This window comes from Diabrotica undecimpunctata, chromosome 9 (assembly GCF_040954645.1).
Source record: "Diabrotica undecimpunctata isolate CICGRU chromosome 9, icDiaUnde3, whole genome shotgun sequence".
NCBI lineage: Eukaryota > Metazoa > Arthropoda > Insecta > Coleoptera > Chrysomelidae > Diabrotica > Diabrotica undecimpunctata.
The window spans coordinates 121,510,960-121,531,543 of record NC_092811.1 but is presented as its reverse complement, the minus strand read 5'-3'; the positions used below and the strand labels follow the sequence as shown (position 1 = coordinate 121,531,543).

The window sequence follows — 20,584 nt, the reverse complement described above, 5'->3', positions numbered from 1 at the left end:
GGCTAATTTCCATTTTTAAATGATAAAAATAACTCATCTTAAACCAAACTAAACATGCAAAAGCAATGGTAAACATTAGTTGTTTATACCATTTATATCGGTCATGACACTGCAATCGACCTGCCCTCTACATTCAGTTTCAATCGCGAATTGAATTTAAATGCATTCGTCCTGTATTTTATTAAAGGACAAAAATAAAGGACGCAAAACTATGCATGCATATGTCAAAATAAAGGTGCTTTTATTACAGGATTATTGCCTTGATCGCTAATAAAAGTTGTGTTTGTTATAGACAGTTTTAAATATGGCATAGCGTAAAACTGGTTGCCTATACGAACCAGGAAAATTAGCGAGTGTTCTGATTGTTTAATCACTCGTATCACAGAACAATAGTTAATAAAAGTAACAGAAATAGTATCTTTGTTGGTTATGTCTTCAACATAATATAAAGTAAACTAACTAATATATAACTCACTTTGAGCCTGTTATGAATAATTTCACGAATCACTGTGTTTTATTAACTATATGGTTAAAATTTTAGATACCTGAAAATTTTAACAAAATTACAGAACTTAACTGATGCAGTTCCGGTTTGGAAGTCCTCGAATTTAATTTTAAAATTATAACAAATGCTCAATTTAGAGAATTTTGTACACCATGTCAATGTTTCTAATGTTTTAGTGTTAAAAAAAATATCAAGTTTTATATTTGAAATATTTTCGAACAGAATATTCCGTTTTCAGTAGTAAACGAGCCATCAATAGCACTTTTATGGTTGCTAGAACATAATAATTTTTTATGTGCTAATTTTATGACTTGTTGTTTGAGTTTTTTCACACAAAGATTTGTAATTACCTGATTTAAATGACAGCTCATTGTTAACCCATCGATTTATTCGAAGAATTCTCTATTTCACTGAAAATATTTTCTAGTGCATTAAAACTAGTGTATTATTAAATCGTCTGCGAAATCATACTCTTTGAGGATTCTATCCATTACATACAATATGTCAGTGATTACTACTCAATGTTTGTTTTTTTTTTCTTTTTAGTTTTATCTGTTTTTTTTTTTAGTTTTATCTGTGATACGATAATTGTCAAAGCTCTAGAAGATATACAAGAAAACGAAGAGGTATATAACTGTTACGGTATCGATTACCGTGGAATGAATCGAGAACAGCGTCAGATAGCGTGCAAGAGCTTGTACCATTTTGAATGCAAATGTATTATATGCAGCGATCCTTCAAAAGAAGTGGTAAGTGGAAGCGTTAAAATATCTAAAACTATCACATTACGTTACTAAAACGTTGCTCGTATGTATAATGTTTATTCCACAGTGTTCTAAGGTACATAACAGTAGGGACGTGCAACTTTATCATCGGTCATTAATTGAGCGCGGAATATATGCAACATTTTTTTGAAAAAATATGCGCATATATATGCATATTTTTTCATGAAAATATGCACAAATATTGACATAGAAAAGGTTCTTTCAACGTCTACTGATGTTATTGGACCATATTGAAGTTTTGGCAGTATATTATAAGGCCATTTAACATGTTCGTCAGAAGACTTATTTTCGTAGATATTTTTGACTATTTTAAAAAGTTTAAACCCTTCATTCTTTGTTAAATTCACTTACGTTTTGCGCCTTATTTGATCTCCAACTTTACCCGGAACGTTGCCACACTTAGCCATAAAAGTTTCAATGGTACTAATGGACTCTCTTAAACTAAATGTCCACTCTCTAACGATGTGATCATATCTGGTATAAAGCCAAAATTAATTTTATTAAAACGTAAATCTCTAGTTACACTTGCGTTTTGTAACAAGTCCTTACTTTGAACTACACTCTGAGCCTCGTCCTCCATGTTCAAAATTAACTCTTTAACGGCATCAACATGTTCAGCGTAGAATATAGCTGCGTTAATCCACGTTCTCCATCTGGTAATTACAGGTTCTGGTGTTAAACTAACTCCAGGCAGTGTCTCCCTATACATCTGCACTGTTAGAGGGGCTTCGATGAATAGTTTTATAGCATTTGAAATTAGTTTATCCCGTGTAGAAGACATGTGCAAGAAACATGCACCAAATTGATGTAAAATACTTTAAGGTTCTGCCCTACTTTTATCATATAGGGTGCGGCATCAGATACAAGCACCACCAACTTTTCTTCTGGCACTGGGTTTGGAAGAAAGAAGATTGATAGAGACTGCTGTAAGAATCTTAATACCGTCACATTATTGGTTTTGTCCGATTACTTCGAAGCTATTAAGTATGCGTTTGTAGAATTATTTTCTTGAAATGCTCCAATCATCAGATGTGCGATATATATGCCACAAGCATCGGTACTTTCATTAACAACGATGTAGAAGTTTTTCTCGCCAATTGAAGATTTTATTTCCCGAAGAACTGTCTCGTAGACCGAATGAACATTTTTCTTTCTGATTGTCTACTCATCAGGAATGGTTTGGTTGCAATGCCTTTGTAAATAACTTTTTTGGAACTTTTTCTCACAAACAATTATTTTTGAACAGACTTTGCAAAAAACTTTTTCTCCACTAAATTCTAACTCGGAAATGCCCTTAATCCACGTCGCAACTTTTACTATTTTCGCCATTTTTAAAACCATTCAAAACTCGCTATATATATATATATATATATATATATATATATATATATATATATATATATATATATATATATATATATATATATATATATATATATATATATATATATATATATATATATATGTGTGAACACACCAAAGCTTTTCGACAAACTGAAAATACTAACCTTGAGTCTAGTTATGCCTACCCAATATTTAATGTGCAAACCAACAACCGTATTATACAGTCATAAAAACCTCCTTAAAATGGTATGGGATTGTCAATTTTCTAACAATAGTAGCATTTTCGATAACAGATTCAACTTGGAAATTCCTTAAATTCTTGGGCGTTATCAGAGGTAACTATTAAATATAATTTTTGGGTATAAAGATGACCATAATATGCAGGTAAATTAAAATGTTCTCAAAATATGCATTTTTTACAAAATATGCACGTGTATGCAATTTGCATATAATCCGCGCTCTAGTCATTAACATATATACTTTTAATGTAACATCATTATCCTTCCCATTTGAATATATACAGGGTCTTCCAGTATGGACTTCTGAACTTGTAACTTAGCCGAAAATACATTTTGAAAATTTATTTGAGACATATTTCGTTATTACGTCTTTTTTTTTTGGTTAATTGTTATTAAATTCTAAAATATTTTTAGGATATGCTGGATAGTTATTTGTGTCCGAAATGCAAAGGCTTGATTCCCGAATTACAAAATACTCTCCACAGCTTTTGCCTTAATTGTGGCGATAAATATTCCGTCAAACCCTTTAGGAAGATTAACAATGAAGCTCAGAAATATTTACAAAGTAAGTACTCTAGTAATACCAAAAAAACGGTACTAAGACACCCATTTAGTTAAATTTCAAATAATGAAATGCCAGTTTAGATGATATAAATGATTACTTTCCATTATTAGTTTATAAATATACTTTCTCCAACAAATCTAACACTAAAGTAATAGTTGTCGTTATGGAAATTCTTTTTGGGCACTTTCATAAATTCCAGGCATTAAAATTGATTAAAATTATTGAAAATTTTACGAAAATCTGCTGTAAATAAAACAATTCAAATCTGCTGTCACAAGTCAGTTATAAACTCGACTTAAGAATAGGCCTATCAAAGTCATATGTATATATATATATATATATATATATATATATATATATATATATATATATATATATATATATATATATATATATATATATACCGGTATTTAGGCGCCACGCCCTTCTGGTAGGGATCTATGGGGGAGTATCACCGAGCCGCAAGCCCTTATCTCTTGCCGTACTACTCCACCATAGGCCGATCAGATACCAGCATATTCTAGTCTAAGCCGCAGATTCGTTTTAGAATTTTAAACTGCTGCGTTAGCCTTTTTTATTTTTCTGTACACCGAGCCAGGGCTTGAACCAACATCCACTTAACCATTTGACAGTAAAGCGAATGAGAACTGGCCGCCTGGCTCGCTTGGCTATCTGACCGACGATATGTAATGCTGCCACAGTTAAATTAGCGCTTAAATCTGAAGATAAACTTCATGGAACCACATTCAAGATCTCCAAGGACTGGACAAAAATGAAACAAGGTGCATACAAGGCTGCTAAAAAGGAATGAATGGAAATAACATCTGCTGGGGAGGTTAAACCGTGGTAGTAGCTAAACAAAAAACGGGTCAAAATGTAGGTGGTCTACGTATTAAACTGGATCTCCTAAAAAGTATTTCATGCTGCTCTTATGATATAACTATTTTAGTTGAAAGTAACTTAAACAACAGCATAATGGATAGTGATAGTGATTTTTGTTTTGATACAGGGCAGCGACAGCCGCTTATACATATTTCGACCTCTTTAGGTCTCCTCAGAGGGGTATAGCCACTACTCTGTTTCGGTTTGAATTCGGTTTAGCCAGGTAGAAATAGTTTGATTTCTCTTTTTGTTTAAAGTTGAAAGGTTTGGCACAGATTTGTACCGATTAATTAGTACCATTCACTGTTTCACGCAACCTGTATATAGCGAATGATGTGTTCAGCCCAACTATATATATTAAATTGACTCTATATTTAGATATGTTTTTTTCTACAGGTGACGATGCCAATCAACTTTTACTTTTAATAAAGTGTCTGAAAATTAGAGAAAAAATACTTTACAAACATCATAAGGATTTTGAAGAAGTTTATTACAGACTTTATAGCTATTATGTAGAATCAGGTAAAGTAAATTTGGAGTATCATGTGTTTTGTCGAAAAATCTTGTGGAACTTTGTTAGAACACATAGTTATTGAACATAACCTTGTATCGTATATAATTTATACCGTAATATCCATTTCCTAGTGAAATACGAAAAAAAAAAACTAACAAAAAGAGGCATAAAAATTGGTAATTAAATCGGACTCATTGCTGGAACTAGCAACAGTGTGCTGAAATTAAATTGCAATATTATAGTAAATATTATATTAACTATAGAGTTTTTAAAGTGCTATACTGCCCTACTAAGCGAAAAGGTGGTATCTGTAATTTACATTGTTTTAAGTTAAGAAGGTATTTAGATTTCGTTTATTCGCATTGTTGTTTTGTGTATAATATTTGAGTTTAAATTAAAAATATACGTAGTTTTTTTTGTTTTTTTTTTAAATTAATAAAATTAGGCCATTTAAATTTTTTAATAAAAAAATTGTAGTTACCCCCATTATTAAGAAACGGTTATAGGTTAGATACTAAGATAAAAACACAGTATCTACATGTACACATTTATTTTTAAATGATTTGGTTTAAATAACAAAGTAATTTCCACAAAATAACTCAAATACTAAATTAATTATTAATCATCATCATTTTGCTCAAAGCACTAAGTGGTAGGTATTTCTTTCCAAAAATTTAAACGATTTTTTGGCATGATGGCATTGTCGGCTTCTAAAAGCTTTGAGATAATATTATTTCGTCTTTCTTCTGTGATGCCTCTTGGGTTTTCTTTTGTTCTTGGGCTGGAATTATTCCAGTCTTTGTAATTTTGTCATTCAAAAAATTTAATGTTAAATCAGGGCCACTAAAATTGTTTTTATAAATTAGTGACATTGATCCCCTCCCGTGGGCTGTGATTTGAACAATATCCTGAATATATGGCCGCTAACTATGTGCTTTTTTAAGTTTATAATCGGATGAAAAATCCTGCCAGTCATAGAAATCACGTAGTTCCATTTCCAAAACTATAACCCGCCCAGAATTAGCTTGTAGAACAGCTTTTTTAAAATTTGGAAAGTCGTAAACTTTCTTAGTTTTTCGTAGAGATTTTTCTACTTCATGGTGGAATGCGTCGGCACTCATAAATGTGTGACCTGGTTCGAAGTAATTTATTTCTATTACTTCAGCAGAAATATCAATTAAATTTATTATATAAACTAAAAATGTAAAAAACGCCCAGTTTTTATTTTGAGAAGTACAATTATCTACCCATAGAACAATTTTTTTCGCATCTCTCTGGAATATTAAGAATTTGTGATAGGTACTTATTATATCTTCTTTTTTTCGCCATTGAATTGCCTCGTGCCAAATTGCAGCTACAGGTTTAATGTTTTTGTTTTTAGTCCCTACCGGAACGAAACTTTCGTTATAAGCAATCAATCTTTGAGTAAATATAACCGATTTAAACATGTCGCACCAGGGTAGCATTATTACTTTTTCCAAATCAACGGAATATATAATTTCTCCTTCTTCTGGTTTCTTATTGGCATATTCTTTGTACAGCAGACGTGCATCTTTACTCTTTTTTATATGATTGGACCACCTCTGACACTGGATACAATCATTTTGTAAATTTTCTTCAGAGTGTGGATGGACTTTAAAATGCTCACACATTTTGCATTCTTCGTGACCCAATGTTACAAAATATATATTTAACTTTTGTACTATTGAGCGGTATAAATTATAAGAACAAGTTATTTTAGGATTCTTCACTTGAAAATTGCTAAACATATCTTTGATGTTTACATCACTTGGTAAATAACGTCGCTCGGGTGCATGCTCCCTACGATAATGAGATATCGATGGGTTGAAATATTCTATATGTTTTTCTATTACTGTATGATCCAATTTATTATGAGGTAGACTTCCACGGTTTTTATGTGACTTTGGAGAGAGTAATGAGTTCGAAGATTTACAAAACCTCTGTAGAATTTTATCATTATTTTTGTGAAACAATAGAGTTGTAAGAAAAAAGGTTCTAAAAACTGACTTACATTCTCTGTCTGCCGTTTTTAAAAAGTAGCTTAGAGTATTCGATCTTCGAGAATCTAATCCAACAGTTTTACATTTTAGGTTTGTCTGTCTGGCAGAACTGATTGTTTATATCAATTCTTCTTTCCTGATTTATTTTTGTGTTACATGTTTTCTTACAGTTATTACCACATCCATCCCTAACAGAACGTGAATCCCTTAGTTTATTCTGTTTAATTATTTTTCTTTCTCTAATTGAATATTTAAATTTTTTACGTCTTCGTTGTTCCCCTTTCTTAGTAAAGCGTCTGTCTATTTCTTTTTCATTTATTTCTTCAATTTCTCTTCAACCATCTTCTAAACTGACAGGCTCAAATTCATTTTTACGATTATATCGATGTCTAATTCAGGATTATTCTCCAGTACGACCTCCATTGTCATATTTGTTCCCAAATCAGGTAGTTCCAACGTATTTACTTCAACTTCTATGAAAGTTTCTGAATCTGAAAGCAAATTTGTAATGTTTATTGTATCGTTCTGAAGCTATTTTCTTGTGGCATTTTAAATTAATTTATATTTAAATGGGAATAAGCCACAATTAAAGGTTAAAATACGTTTATTGACGTTTCAATTTCCACTTCGGATTATTATTGTATCAACAGAATTTGCTGGAATTTGAATATCACTATTCTCTAATAAAACAATTGGCGCATTTTCAATATTTTCCCATTCCACACCACTACACTACTGTATGTTGAGCTGGCCATAGCTAAGTCACACAACCTTTTTCCTCTACTTTTACTCATCTGAAATAAAAAAAATGTTTTACACGACTTTCTATCCATAAACACAAAAATTAGATTGTAATAAAATGCATTACTAAGCGATTTTGGCAATAAGTGACGTGTACTAAGCAGTTCCAGCCGTAACTGCATAAGTTTGTGTAGATACATCCATTATTGCCTAGTATCAGTAGTTACCGCCAAATTGCTTAGTATATAAGGTACGCTTTGGAGATACTCCTAAATATATAGCCTAAAATATATAATATTTGTAAAGTAGATACGACCAATTCGCTTTAGTATTAGAATAAGGTGTAATTATTGACTAGACATGAATATCTCATTTTTGGAAAAAATTGTAGATACCCCCTTTTCGCTTAGTAGGGCAGTTTATCTTTTAAGATGTTTAGCCTATTCCGTGGTTTCATATTATTGAGTTCTGTTCTGTCCTGATTATAGATGAAAGTGTAGTGTCTTAAGGCTATTTAGCAACTTTCTTGCATCATTGCATATCGAGATCTTTTGTGTCTTTGATAGTGTATCTAATTAAATTCCTTATTACTATGTAAACTTGGCTCCACAGTCTTAACAAAGAGTTACTTATTATATCGGAACAACTACGGCATCTGGGCCGAGTACCGATCCGACTAACATGAACATTTCTCTTCATATGACAGAAAAAATCGGTGGCCGGCATGAATGGAACCTACAATCGATCTAACTTCTGCTCGAAAAATTACGAACCACGGTTCTGTATTAGGGTTTCTTAAATTATGTTCCATAAACCTGACTTTTGTTATCATGTTTCAGAAAAAATTCTGATTGTCCATTCCTGGTCAAATTCATGCTCTGATTCTGCTCGGGTCACAAGAAAGCCATTTATGCTCGCCCGTATTTTGCTAATTTATTTGCGATTTAATTAATTTTTTGCAAACATAATCAATGTTTTATGTTTTTTAGGTGACGCCGAAAATATGTTTAAATATTTTCATTTATGGTTGGAAAATGAAAAAGCCAGAAGGGGTGACAACTCACGAGGTATCGGAACCAAGTTATATGAAGCTGCTTTGGCTATTCTTCATTGTCTTCAAAATGGAAGCCCCAAAAATTGCACTAATTTAAAGTAAGATATTCCTTTTATTTATTATTTTCTTATGTTGTGAGTAAACCCTAAATATTTCCAATATTCACTATATATATTAATTATTTGTTTATTTGTCTTTATCAATACTTTATCCTTGCCCTTGTCCATTATTACACCAAATTCTTTGGCGAATAGTTCTGCCTAGGAACCTTTTGTTAGTAGTAATAGCAACGATAATATATGTTTGAACACTTGTTATTAATTTGCTTCTGTTTATCTCAAACTTCCCAATGATCTAGAGACTTGAAATTTTAAACACAGCTCAGGATTTAAATGAAAATTAACAAGGAGTTTATATATGCAAAATATAATTATTTAAATAAGTGAAAAGTTTTTAAAATGGACTTAAAAAAAGTATACAATAATTTTTCATACATCTAAATATATTTATAATTAAATGCAAAATTAAATTCTCATACAGATCGGTAAAAGTTGTCTCATTGAATATAACATTTTTGTTTTTTTTTTCAGGGCTTTCCTACAAAATGTAGAACACATGATACGAGAGGCTAAAATGGTACTGAATTTGTATTACCCAGCATACATAACAAATAGGCTAAGCAGAAAGATTCAATTTATATCAAACAAATAATTTTTTATAATATATTTTACTAATTCTTAATTTAATAAAGTGTTTTATTTGAATCCTCCACTAAATTATTATGTAAATATCGTAAGTTATTGAAGCTCTAAAACATGATAAATATAATAACTGTAAGTATTTGGAGAACAAATCTATACACTGTTTACACTTACGTTAAAAGAAGACATCAAAATATATAACTGAGTATCAGAGATAACTTTACTCGAGAATAACTCTTTTGACTACATGACAAACTTTTCAAATAATGAAAATCTTGAATGGAAAAGCTCTTAAATTTTGTTTCATATGCTTGTGTTGCATCATCTTATCAAAAACAAAGTAGCCACTCAAGATACATAAGGTCAAGCACCTTTGGTGTCTTGTTTTTATTATCTTGATGTTCTGGTTGAACCCTTCCCATGGTTGACACTTTACTGCACTCAAATTATTCACAAAAAATCCAAATAGGAGTATCAAAGATGTAATTTTAATGGTATAGAAGACCTGGTGTTTCAAAAGCTTTTCTTGTTGGTTCATAATTATATTATTACACTTACAAATCACTACCAAACTGCCAATTCCTTTTAAGATTCATCTGCCTGTATCCTAATTTAATTAAAAAGTTACATACTTGGTTCATTGCAAAAATGGTTCATCAAACATTTTCACAAAACATTCATTTTTATTCAGTTTTATCACATGGTTCACTGTCAATATCAAAATTAAATCTAAAGCCATTATTTGATGGTGTAAAATGAAAAGGTTCTGAATTAACACTATTTTGTTCTTGATTATCACTAACAGTTACTGTTTCTTCAGTATTGTTTTCATTTATACTAAAGTTAAACTTAAAACTATTTTCTACATTGGAAGAAAACAAACTTTTCTTTAAAAACACTGTTTTTTTGTTAGTTGTAGCAGGCTTCAGTTTCATATTAGCTGCATCTAAAATAAAAAAAGAATTATTAAAATTGTTGCAAATAGTTTTAAAATTCATACTTTTGGATAACTTTTTCTCCTCTGTAGCCATTTTTTGCCTGTAGTCCCCAAAGGATAGTCTCATAACTTGCCTTTTCCTAGCTAGTGGTGCAGTGTTGCTCATCAATATATTTAGTGCTTTTGTATTGTCTTGAACTAAAAATAAGCATATAAATTAAAGTCTTTGACCAGACAGGCAGAATTTTTGGATATGAAACAGCAGGTGTTACAAATTATATTTGTGTGTTATTCAAGAAAGCCAACACAGAGAAAATATTCAGAAAACTGTAACATTGGTCATCAATGTTCTCACAAATTAATCAGATATGTTGATATCTGAACAAATTTTATGTGTCTCTTACATACAGTTTGTAAGAATGAAATATGAATAATTATACATGGAGTTCAAAATATAAGAAAGCTATGAAAATATGCAGCATAACAGGCTCTAGCTCAAATCAATAGATAATTACTGCAAAATCCAATCTTAATTGACATTGGAATTTGGGACACAATTGTGTACTAAAAAGTGACAATTATTACGAAAATTGTAACCTGTTCTGTTAAGGGTTAATTAAATATTTATTTTTATAAACGGACCTTGTTTGTTATTTAATTTACCAGATCCTAATGCCTTTTGTAGTTGCTGTATACACCAGTACAGCTCTACTTCATATTGTTCTTGATTGGGCATTTCAGTTGTTGTTGTTGACGTGCTAGGTTGGGTAACCGGAATGTTATTTTGCACCGGTTTTTGCGGCTTTGGGCTAGCCTTACCAGTGTTTTTATACAATTTTGGTTTATTTGGTGGCATGTTGTTTACGTTAACTTATTGAGGTTAAAGTAAATGTCAGCTGTTTGCTGTTATCCTGTTTCTACTTCTATACTTTACATTTTACAATCATCACAGTCAATACAGCCAACATTAACATTTAATTTGAATATATTCAAAATTTAAAGTATTATTTCATTACTAAAAATGATGTTTTTGATAGCTTATCTGTAAAAATAAAAGATTTATATTGAAAATTACTCATAAAATAAACCTCTTTACCGTTATAATGGTTTGTTTTGGTGGCTGTTAAGAATTGAGTCAAGACTGAAACTTACATACGTGAAGTTAGCGAGTACTAATACTACCTAACCTATATTTAGCAAATTTGAAAAACTTCGTTATATGAAAACATGTATATATAAAATTGAAATCATGATATCAATGGAAAATAAACTAAAGAAATACGAAAAAATTAAATTTTTAGGTGAAGGGCAATTTGCAACAGTATATCAAGCTCGTGATGTAGACACGGACAATATAGTAGCTGTGAAAAAAATTAAAATAGGTAGTCGACAAGAGGCCCAAGATGGAATAAATAGAACCGCTCTCAGAGAAATTAAATTACTCCAGGAACTTCATCATACAAATATCATTGGCCTTCTAGATGTTTTTGGACATATGTCGAATGTATCATTAGTTTTTGATTTTATGGACACAGATCTAGAGGTTATAATTAAAGACAATACTATAATTCTCACTACCGCGAATATCAAGTCTTACATACTTCAAACCCTTCATGGGTTGGAATATCTTCATTTGAACTGGGTTAGTGCATGTAAAACATACTGTTAATGACAAATTTAACATTATTCTGTCCTCTAGGTTCTACACAGAGATTTAAAGCCAAATAATTTGTTAGTTAATTCAAGTGGGATCTTAAAAGTAGGTGATTTTGGTTTAGCTAAACTGTATGGATCTCCCAATAGGATTAATACACATCAAGTTGTTACAAGATGGTACAGAGCACCTGAGCTTCTTTTTGGAGCCAAACAGTACAGTACCTGTATAGATATGTGGGCTGTGGGTTGTATTCTAGCAGAATTGTTGCTCAGGGTGCCTCTGTTTCAAGGAGAATCAGATCTGGATCAATTGACAAAGATTTTTGATGGTAAATATCAAATTAATTAATTCTTTTTACACTGCCATAGGTAATTAAATTATTTTTTAAATATTTATGAGACCTGGAACTGAAGTTCCGAGACTGTTGGTATAACATCTTTATCTATAAATTTTTTATAATTTTTCATTCTTCCCTTCAATCAACTCTTCATCTCTATACCTACATAGCTCTATAGGAACCTTCCACTGTGCAGCAGTGCTTTAGGTCATCTGACAGGCTGTCAACTACTTGTCTCGATTTTTGTTTTACATCCTTTCTCACACGATTTAGTAGGCTCATAGTAATCATTTGGCCTGTAATCCCCACTGTTTAAACATATGTAAATGCATCTGTCACAAAACAATAATAAAAAAATTCAAGGGCTTTCCTATTGTTTTGTTCGCTATATTAAGAATAATTAGATAGTAGTAAGTATAGTAAGTAGTAATAGATAGTAGTAGTAAGGAGAGGAAATTTATGCTTCATCTACACATTATTGCATGCCATTATGCCAAGATATTAGTTTTTTGGTTCCTTTAGTTGCCTCTTCCGTTTTTGTTTAGTAGTGAAATTTGGATCACCTACAGACAAATGTTTATTCATACTGAGAGCCTTTTATTAAACAAATTTGCTCATTATTCAATATTTATTTTTATTTTAATTAATATTTAAATGGGAATAAGCCACAATTAAAGGTTAAAATACATTTATTGACGTTTCAATTTCCACTTCGGAAATCGTTCTCAAAATACAAACATTAGTAAATTTTACTAATGTTTGTATTTTGAGAACGATTTCCGAAGTGGAAATTGAAACGTCAATAAATGTATTTTAACCTTTAATTGTGGCTTATTCCCATTTAAATATTAATTAATTTAAAATGCCACAAGAAAATAGCTTCAGAACAATATTATTTTTATTTACCATATATTTCTGTAGTGTTTAATATACAGCTTTTTATATCCCATATTTTTCAGTTTTTTATTGATTTATTATTGTAGTATTTGGAAATCCTACAGAGGAAAATTGGCCTGGGTTAAAGACACTATCAGACTTCATAGAGTTCAAACCATTCAATGCCATCCCACTGAAGTTGATCTTCACAGCAGCTGGTGATGATTTGTTGGACCTAATACAGGGTTTACTAGTTTTAAACCCAATCAAAAGAAAAACATGTTCGGAATGTTTGCAGATGCCTTTCTTTAGTAATAAGCCTGCTCCCACTATAGGTTCCAAACTTCCTCTTCCTCAGAGCTTAAGAAATAACAGAGACAATGATAAACCTACATTGAAGAGGAAGTTGAACGAGAATAGTGAAGGAGGAAATCCTTCAAAAAGATTATTCTTTTAAATGAATATTTATTTAATTACCTAATAAAAAATAATAATATAAAATGGTAACAATATATTAACTTTGAAAAGTATTGTATTTTTTTTTTGTAAAGTAATGTATGAATATTTCTATAATAAAATTATTAACTGTATGTCTATGTTACTTTATTTACAGCTATGTTAAACCATATTTCAGACATGTGGGAGCCAAAATAGGAATGGAACTAGTGATAACTAGACTTCAGCAAATATGCAAATAAAAATGTAGAAAATATGCGCATAAATATGCACGTGTTTACCCGAAAATATGCAAATATTTTACAAAATATGCATACAAATAAATAAAAAAATCGTAAAATAGTAACAATTTTATTTAAAAAAAAAGTGTACATAACTAAATATTTCCTACTATTCATTAAGATTTACATTTATTTTAAGTAACTACATCATTTTTAAGTATGAATAAACTTATTTAGAATTATGGTAACAATAAATGACCAAGTGGTGTTCAAAATTTTCTAACAAAAACTTGTGGCTTCTGTCTGAGTACATATATTTATATATGGAAAAACTTCGTTCAACATCAACTGATGTAACGGGAGCATTTTTCAAACTAACCAAAACATTTGGTTCTAAATTAATTTTTTCCGAAATATTTCCAGCTAGAACACTGACTACTTCAAAAAGAATATGGTAACCTTTATTTTTTTCCATAGTAGCTTCAAATTTTTTTAAAATATCTTTTCCAATATTACCTCTAACGTTCCGACAACATGACGCAAATTCTTTTATTAATGCTGTACTTTCGAACAATGACAGTTTTGGTGATTCTAACTGAGTAATTGTTTTTTGAACAAAACTAAAATTTGATTTTATAAATGAAAGTTTTTGTTGAAGCAAGTTACTCTGAAAAGTTTGTTTAGAATCCAAAAGAGATTGGGAACTTTCATCTGTTAACGTATCAATTATGTTCTTTATTTTAACAAAATGATCTGCATAAAAATTAGCTGCTTCTAACCATGTTCCCCATCGCGTTAAAATAGGTTGTGGTGGAAGAGGAATGTTAGGTAGCATTTCTTTATAAAGTTGAATTCTTATAGGAGATTTAAGAAATACTTTTTTGACACTGGATATCATGGTATTTACAAGAGGAAACTTTTTTCGTATTTCCTCTGCAACTCTGTTTAATCCATGCGCTACACAAGTAACATGTATTAAATCTGGGAAAAATATTTTTAAATTTTGTCCTGCTTTCACCATATAAGGAGCAGCATCCGATAAAATAAGCAGTAATTTATTAGAAGGAATAGTTGTCGGAAGAAAAGAAGTTGCTAATGTTTCTTGTATAAAACGCGAAATTGTTAAAGCATTTGTTTTCTCAAGTTGCTGGCATGAAATAAGATGAGATTTTGGTAAGGTATCTTCTTTAAGAACACCAATCAATAAATGAGCAATATACTTTTCTGAGGAATCAGTGGTTTCGTCTACAGATATGTAAAAATAATTATCTGCAATTTCTTCCTTAATATTAATTAACACCGACGAGTATAGCCCGTTCACATTATTTCTTCTTAGAGACCGATCACTTGGAAGATTATGTTTGCAATATTTTTTTAGAAACGAACTAAAATTTACATTTGCTAATTTTGAAAGCGGTATGTTTGCAGACACTAATGCGCGACACAAGTCTTCATTAAAAGTTTCTTGCTCATCTAATTTTTTTGAAGTAGATTGAAAACATTTAGCCATTGAAGTTTGATGTTTTCCTCCTATTTTTCCTTTTTTTGCAATGTGTGAAGCAGTTCTCACATGTTGGTCTATCTGAAATTTCTTCTCACATGCTATCTATAAATAAAAATAAGAACCTTTATTTTAACCCTACCTTTAAAATATAAAAATATACAAGGTGTTTTTGGTTAATCAAATAACTGGTTTGGAAAAAAAAAACACTCGCTAAGTGTTTTAAATGCAGTATTAATCCACAAATTAGTTTTTGTTACTAACCATTAGTACATCATATAACTTATTTTAAAATTCAACAAAAGTTTTTTTTTTGTTAATTCAATTACAATAAAAATAATTGTGTTTTAGAATAGCTGACTTCATAAAAAAAAGTAAAGGTGAAAAATTTTTCTAAATACACACCATTGTATTGTACCATGGACAATTTTTTCTCACTAAAGGAAGCTATTTTTCATTTAAAAACAACCTACGAGTACTAAATTTCAAGTAAATACGTTTATTGGTTTTAAAGTTATTGTTGTTATTAACTAAAAGAATTTAATTTTTTTTAATTTTAACACCCTGTATCTCGAAAAGTAAATAAGTTTGACCCCTCATTAACTATATCGTTTTGTTCAATTTTTCGAGAAGTATCTACAGTCAAACGTTGTGAGTGTCATTTGGAAACACCCTGTATGTATGAAATATTAGATATTTAATAGAAAATATTAGATACTTACAATTTTGCCACAGACTGAACAGTAGATTTTTCCCATATCCATAGACAGCTCTTTATAAGGTTTAATCCAAGTTGAAGCACTGGTTGTTTTAGGCATTATAAAATCACAATCTTCCTTTTTGTTACGCACAACGAGTGTTTACGCTTTGAATATCAAAACAAAAATGATTTACAAATCTGAGCATCAAATTAGAAATGTTTAGGTACCTAATTCAATAAACTGGGAGATTTTGGAAAATCCCTAAATTAGGAACAAAACTATTAGCCATTTACCTGCTGTTAAGATACAATAAATTGTAGATAGATTTGGGGATTAGATCATAAAATGCAAATGAGCAAACCCTTAGCGATTATCCAATAACTGAATGCCTCAGTGACCGAGACTTTCTAAGAATGTTGAGGGCTACTTAAACTGATCTTCTTTGAAATTGTAAATGTTTTGTACCTGTAGAGATTACGTACTTAGATCATTTCTTGATTAAAATGACTACAAAATTTTATACAAGAATTGAAATAAATTGGTATGTTTAAAAATTTTCAAATACAGTATAAAAATCTGAACTTTTATGCACTTTATGCAAACTTTTATACAAATATGCCAAAATATGAAATATTTGCATAAAATATGCACAATATGCAAAATATGCAATATGCATATTTGCCGAAGTCTAGTGATAACTCACTAATATAAACTACAAATGAACAACTTAAAACAAGAAAATGAAAATCTGAAATAGGAAACGGAGATCATGAAACAAAAAGGGGAGAAAATAGAAAAATAGAAACTATAGAAGTATGCCAGAAAAAAAAACAAGAAGAACAACTTAATAATGAGAGGTTTACCAATAGATACATCAGATAAAGAGCAACTTAAAGACGAAATAGAAAACTTTATAAGGAAAAAATTGGGGATAAAAACTCTTATGAAGTTGGAATAGGTATTTAGTATCAGAATTTGTGAAGACATGAGAGTTTATTTATTTTCAACGGGCTGCTGCCCAATAAGATTAACAATGTTTACAATGTATACAATAGAACAAAAAGTATAAATATCACAAACTTAATAACATAATTTAGTTGTACACATCAAAATGATGATTACCTATTCCACAGCCACTCAAATATACACATGCCTGAGACCAGAAATGAATTCAGCCTTCAATGCAAAAAAATCTAGATCTGGGTGAATATTAGCCCATTTTAGTGCTCGAGATAAAAAATTATATGCATAGTTATATGCAGACCAGCCTGCTCAAGTAGCTGAGGACACAAGACTGTAGCATTAATTATGCCATAAAGCATCTTTGCATCTTTAATTATTCGTCAGTCATGCAATGAGAGAATACCAAGTTGGGTTTCAATTTGATCATAATTTACTTGATTTAATTCAAAAGGTAAACCCTGTTTATATGCTACATATTTGAAGAACTTGCGTTGAACTGTCTCAATTTTTGATACGTAAATATTATAAGATGGAGACCATATTCAAGAACAATACTCTAGATGGGGTCTGACTAAAGAACAATATAGTAATTTAATCGCTTTAATATTCTGAAAGTCTCTAGTGAATCTTTTTATGAAGCCAAGCATTTGTAAAGACTTATTGCCATATAATGTGATTCAAATAAAAGTTTAAAGTCTAAATTAATTCCCAGATCAAGAATTTCGGTAACCCAGTCAACAAGAATGTTCTGTATATTATAATTATATTCCATTGTGTCTCTCGATCGTCCAAAAGAATCAGCTTGATACTTGGATGCATTCAGGGCCATGGCATTCAACACACACCACTCACTCAACTGATCGAGATTGTGTTGAACATTAACACAATCTTCTGTATTATTGATAATTGTGTAGAACTTTAGATCGTACGCAAAAAGAAGAGGTGAACTGTGCTGGACGCAGTGGTGTATATCATTGATGGATATGTTAAATAACGGGTCCCAAATGAGAACCTTGGGGTACTCCTTAATGAACCTTAATCTCACTGGAAACAAAATCCCTGATACACACCATCTGAACTTGGCCAATCAAGTATGTTCAGCCATCTAAGGAGTGGCCCATTAACACCCTATAAAGGCCCTGGAGAAATAAGTGATAGTGCATGTAGGGGAGGGCGGGGTAATGGCGTCACCTTAAGAGATCATCATTTTTTGTGACTTAATTTTGAGATGAAAGAAATATGTAACTATGCTAGCGATCTAAGAACTAAGTTTTTAACTTGAATTAGTTTTCAGAAATTTTTCATTCGCCTTGATTAAGCGACAATAAACGCAACACCTTTTTGTGTAACGTGACGGCATTGCGCCACCTACTGAACTGAAATGATGGATAAGACTTCTCTATAAAACATGTTCTAAGCAAATATCTTTATTGAAATTTTATTTGGAAACATAAAAAAATAACGGTATAATGAATGATAAATGAAAACATAACCTAAAAACAACCTACTATTCTATTCACAGAAGTCACAAACAAAATTTTTGGCACTGTCTTTCCCACTGCATTGAGAATGAGCTCATTTCGAGCAAAAAGTGTACAGCGATACCAAAGTTCAGTGTCTCCAAATTCTCCACAAATTAAACATTTCTCCTCATCGGCAAACACAGTGGGTAGGGAGATATCATCATTTGAATCATCATCACAAAGTTTGTCATCATCAAAATCTTCTGACTATATTTCATCAAAATCGAATTTTGGTCTGATAGTTTTCTTCGTTTTCTTTGTTTTTTTTTGTTCTTAGAAAGCTCGTCTTCAGATATAAACGTCCTTCTGTTTTGTTTCATTTTTTTTTGATTTTTTTCCAATATTTTTGTTATTTTCGCAATCTGTAAAATTTCGTTTCACTGCTTTCGCTTTTTGCTTCAACTCCCTTTTTTCTTTAGCATCTTGCACGATATCTTTCATTGGTGTCGAAGTCAGAATATTAGAACGTTGCTTTCTATCCTGACCTTTTTGTTTAGGATCGGTCCTGTTAGTTGGCATTGGTGAAATGTCGAGAATGCTTTTTGAAAAATCTACTTTTTCTGACGATGTCCCCGGTTGACTACGATTAATAATCTCGATAGCAGTAGCAGTAGCAGCACTTTCAGGAGGATTTTCATTAATAGGTGCCTTATTAGTAGAGGTATCATTGAGTTTTTCAGAATTTTCCTCCTTGTCATCAACAATTATTTGCTCTATGACTGAATGAGCAGGAGCAAAATCTTCTTCACTGAATTTATCTGGTTGAAACGGAAAAATTCCACATGCTTTGAATCCTGCCACTGCCTTTTCAAGGGTAGCAATCCTCAAGTACTTAAGCTTTGCTGAATATCGGAGCAATATCGTATGGAGTGATTTTTTGATGAAAATTTGTTTTTATAAAATTATCACACTCCTTATTGAACGCATTCTTAAGAGGCCCGTAGAAAGATACATCTAAGGGCTGAAGTCTGTGCGAGGAATGAGGTGGAAGCGACACAGCGTGAATGTGGTTTGAATGGCAAAAGTCATAACATGGCAAAGAAATATGGGTTCCATGATTATCTATTAACAGAAGGACAGGGTCCTCTTCACTTGACTTAGTGGTTGTCTGGAAATGTTTCAGCCAATCTAAAAATAAATCTTCGTTGGACCACCCATTGTGTGAACATCTATAAATGGCTCCAGGAGGTGCCTTGGCTAAATAAACATTGGGGGCGTATTTATTCCTGAAGCGCTCATGGCACACACTACAGTGATCTTCTTGTTACGCTTCCAACTCGTAACTCCTCCCACTTGCTTCTGTCCTCTTGGTGCAAGAATTTTTCCCGGTTTTTGTACTGTGGAAATTCCAGTTTCGTCCATATTATGGATACGATTCTGTGGAAAGTTATACTTAGTCATTACACTGTCTAAATTTTTGTAAAACAAATGAACTTCATCTTTATTAAATGCTTTGACCCTGTTTAAGCTAGTGGCTTCTGGATTTCTTAAACTAATTTTATACCTGCTGATAAATCCATTTAACCAATCTATCCCGGCCAACTTGGTCTCTTTGTTAAAGTTGTGTTTGATTTGATGTTTTTCAGCCAATTCGAAAGCCAGTCGTCTTCGTTCACTTGTAGCGATGCCATAAAATAGTTTTGATAGGCTAACCACATGCTCTGCTAAGTTTTGTTCTTGCTCTACAGAAAAAACCTATTTCCGACCCAATCTCGACTTACTACCATCGTTTGCCGTTAGCCTATCCTTAATGTTGTTCGGGGTATGCCAATTATTGTAGCTGCTTTTTTTTGCGAGACACCATTTTGGCGAACTGCTTCAATAGCATGTTTGAGGATTTCCTCCTCCCACATAGCCTTCTCTGTTGTTCTTTTACGTGATCGTACCATCTGAAAATCAGAAAAAAAAATGCGTTGTCAACCTTTCATTTCAATAAGAAAATACGGGGCAATACCGTCATGGCGGCATTACCCCGAAGTAAAGTGACGGAATTACCTCTCGAGAACAACATGGTGGATATATCACTACATACTACAAACAATAACCAAACATTTAAAAACA

The 20,584-nt window shown here is 31.4% G+C and overlaps 3 protein-coding genes across 3 annotated transcripts in view; 2 read left to right on the top strand and 1 right to left on the bottom strand.

The window, feature by feature from the left end:
* LOC140451367 (SET and MYND domain-containing protein 4-like) overlaps positions 1-9,400 on the top strand; it is a 60,218-nt gene extending 50,818 nt beyond the window's left edge. Inside the window, exons 9-13 of the mRNA XM_072545127.1 lie at positions 1,074-1,254; positions 3,288-3,438; positions 4,717-4,842; positions 8,586-8,748; positions 9,241-9,400. Of these exons, the coding sequence (XP_072401228.1) occupies positions 1,074-1,254; positions 3,288-3,438; positions 4,717-4,842; positions 8,586-8,748; positions 9,241-9,361 (742 nt within the window). The 3' untranslated portion in view covers positions 9,362-9,400. The remainder of the gene's footprint in view (positions 1-1,073; positions 1,255-3,287; positions 3,439-4,716; positions 4,843-8,585; positions 8,749-9,240) is intronic.
* Positions 9,401-10,012: 612 nt separating this feature from the next.
* Positions 10,013-11,199, bottom strand: LOC140451370 (UPF0488 protein CG14286). The gene is made up of 3 exons (XM_072545129.1): positions 10,931-11,199; positions 10,352-10,486; positions 10,013-10,297 (listed from the first exon to the last, which is right to left on the bottom strand). The coding sequence occupies exons 1-3, from the start codon at positions 11,142-11,144 to the stop codon at positions 10,035-10,037; spliced, it is 612 nt and encodes a 203-aa protein (XP_072401230.1). The 5' UTR covers positions 11,145-11,199; the 3' UTR covers positions 10,013-10,034.
* Positions 11,200-11,456: 257 nt separating this feature from the next.
* Positions 11,457-13,634, top strand: Cdk7 (Cyclin-dependent kinase 7). The gene is made up of 3 exons (XM_072543380.1): positions 11,457-11,930; positions 11,988-12,273; positions 13,266-13,634. The coding sequence occupies exons 1-3, from the start codon at positions 11,508-11,510 to the stop codon at positions 13,613-13,615; spliced, it is 1,059 nt and encodes a 352-aa protein (XP_072399481.1). The 5' UTR covers positions 11,457-11,507; the 3' UTR covers positions 13,616-13,634.
* The last annotated feature ends 6,950 nt before the right edge of the window (positions 13,635-20,584 follow it).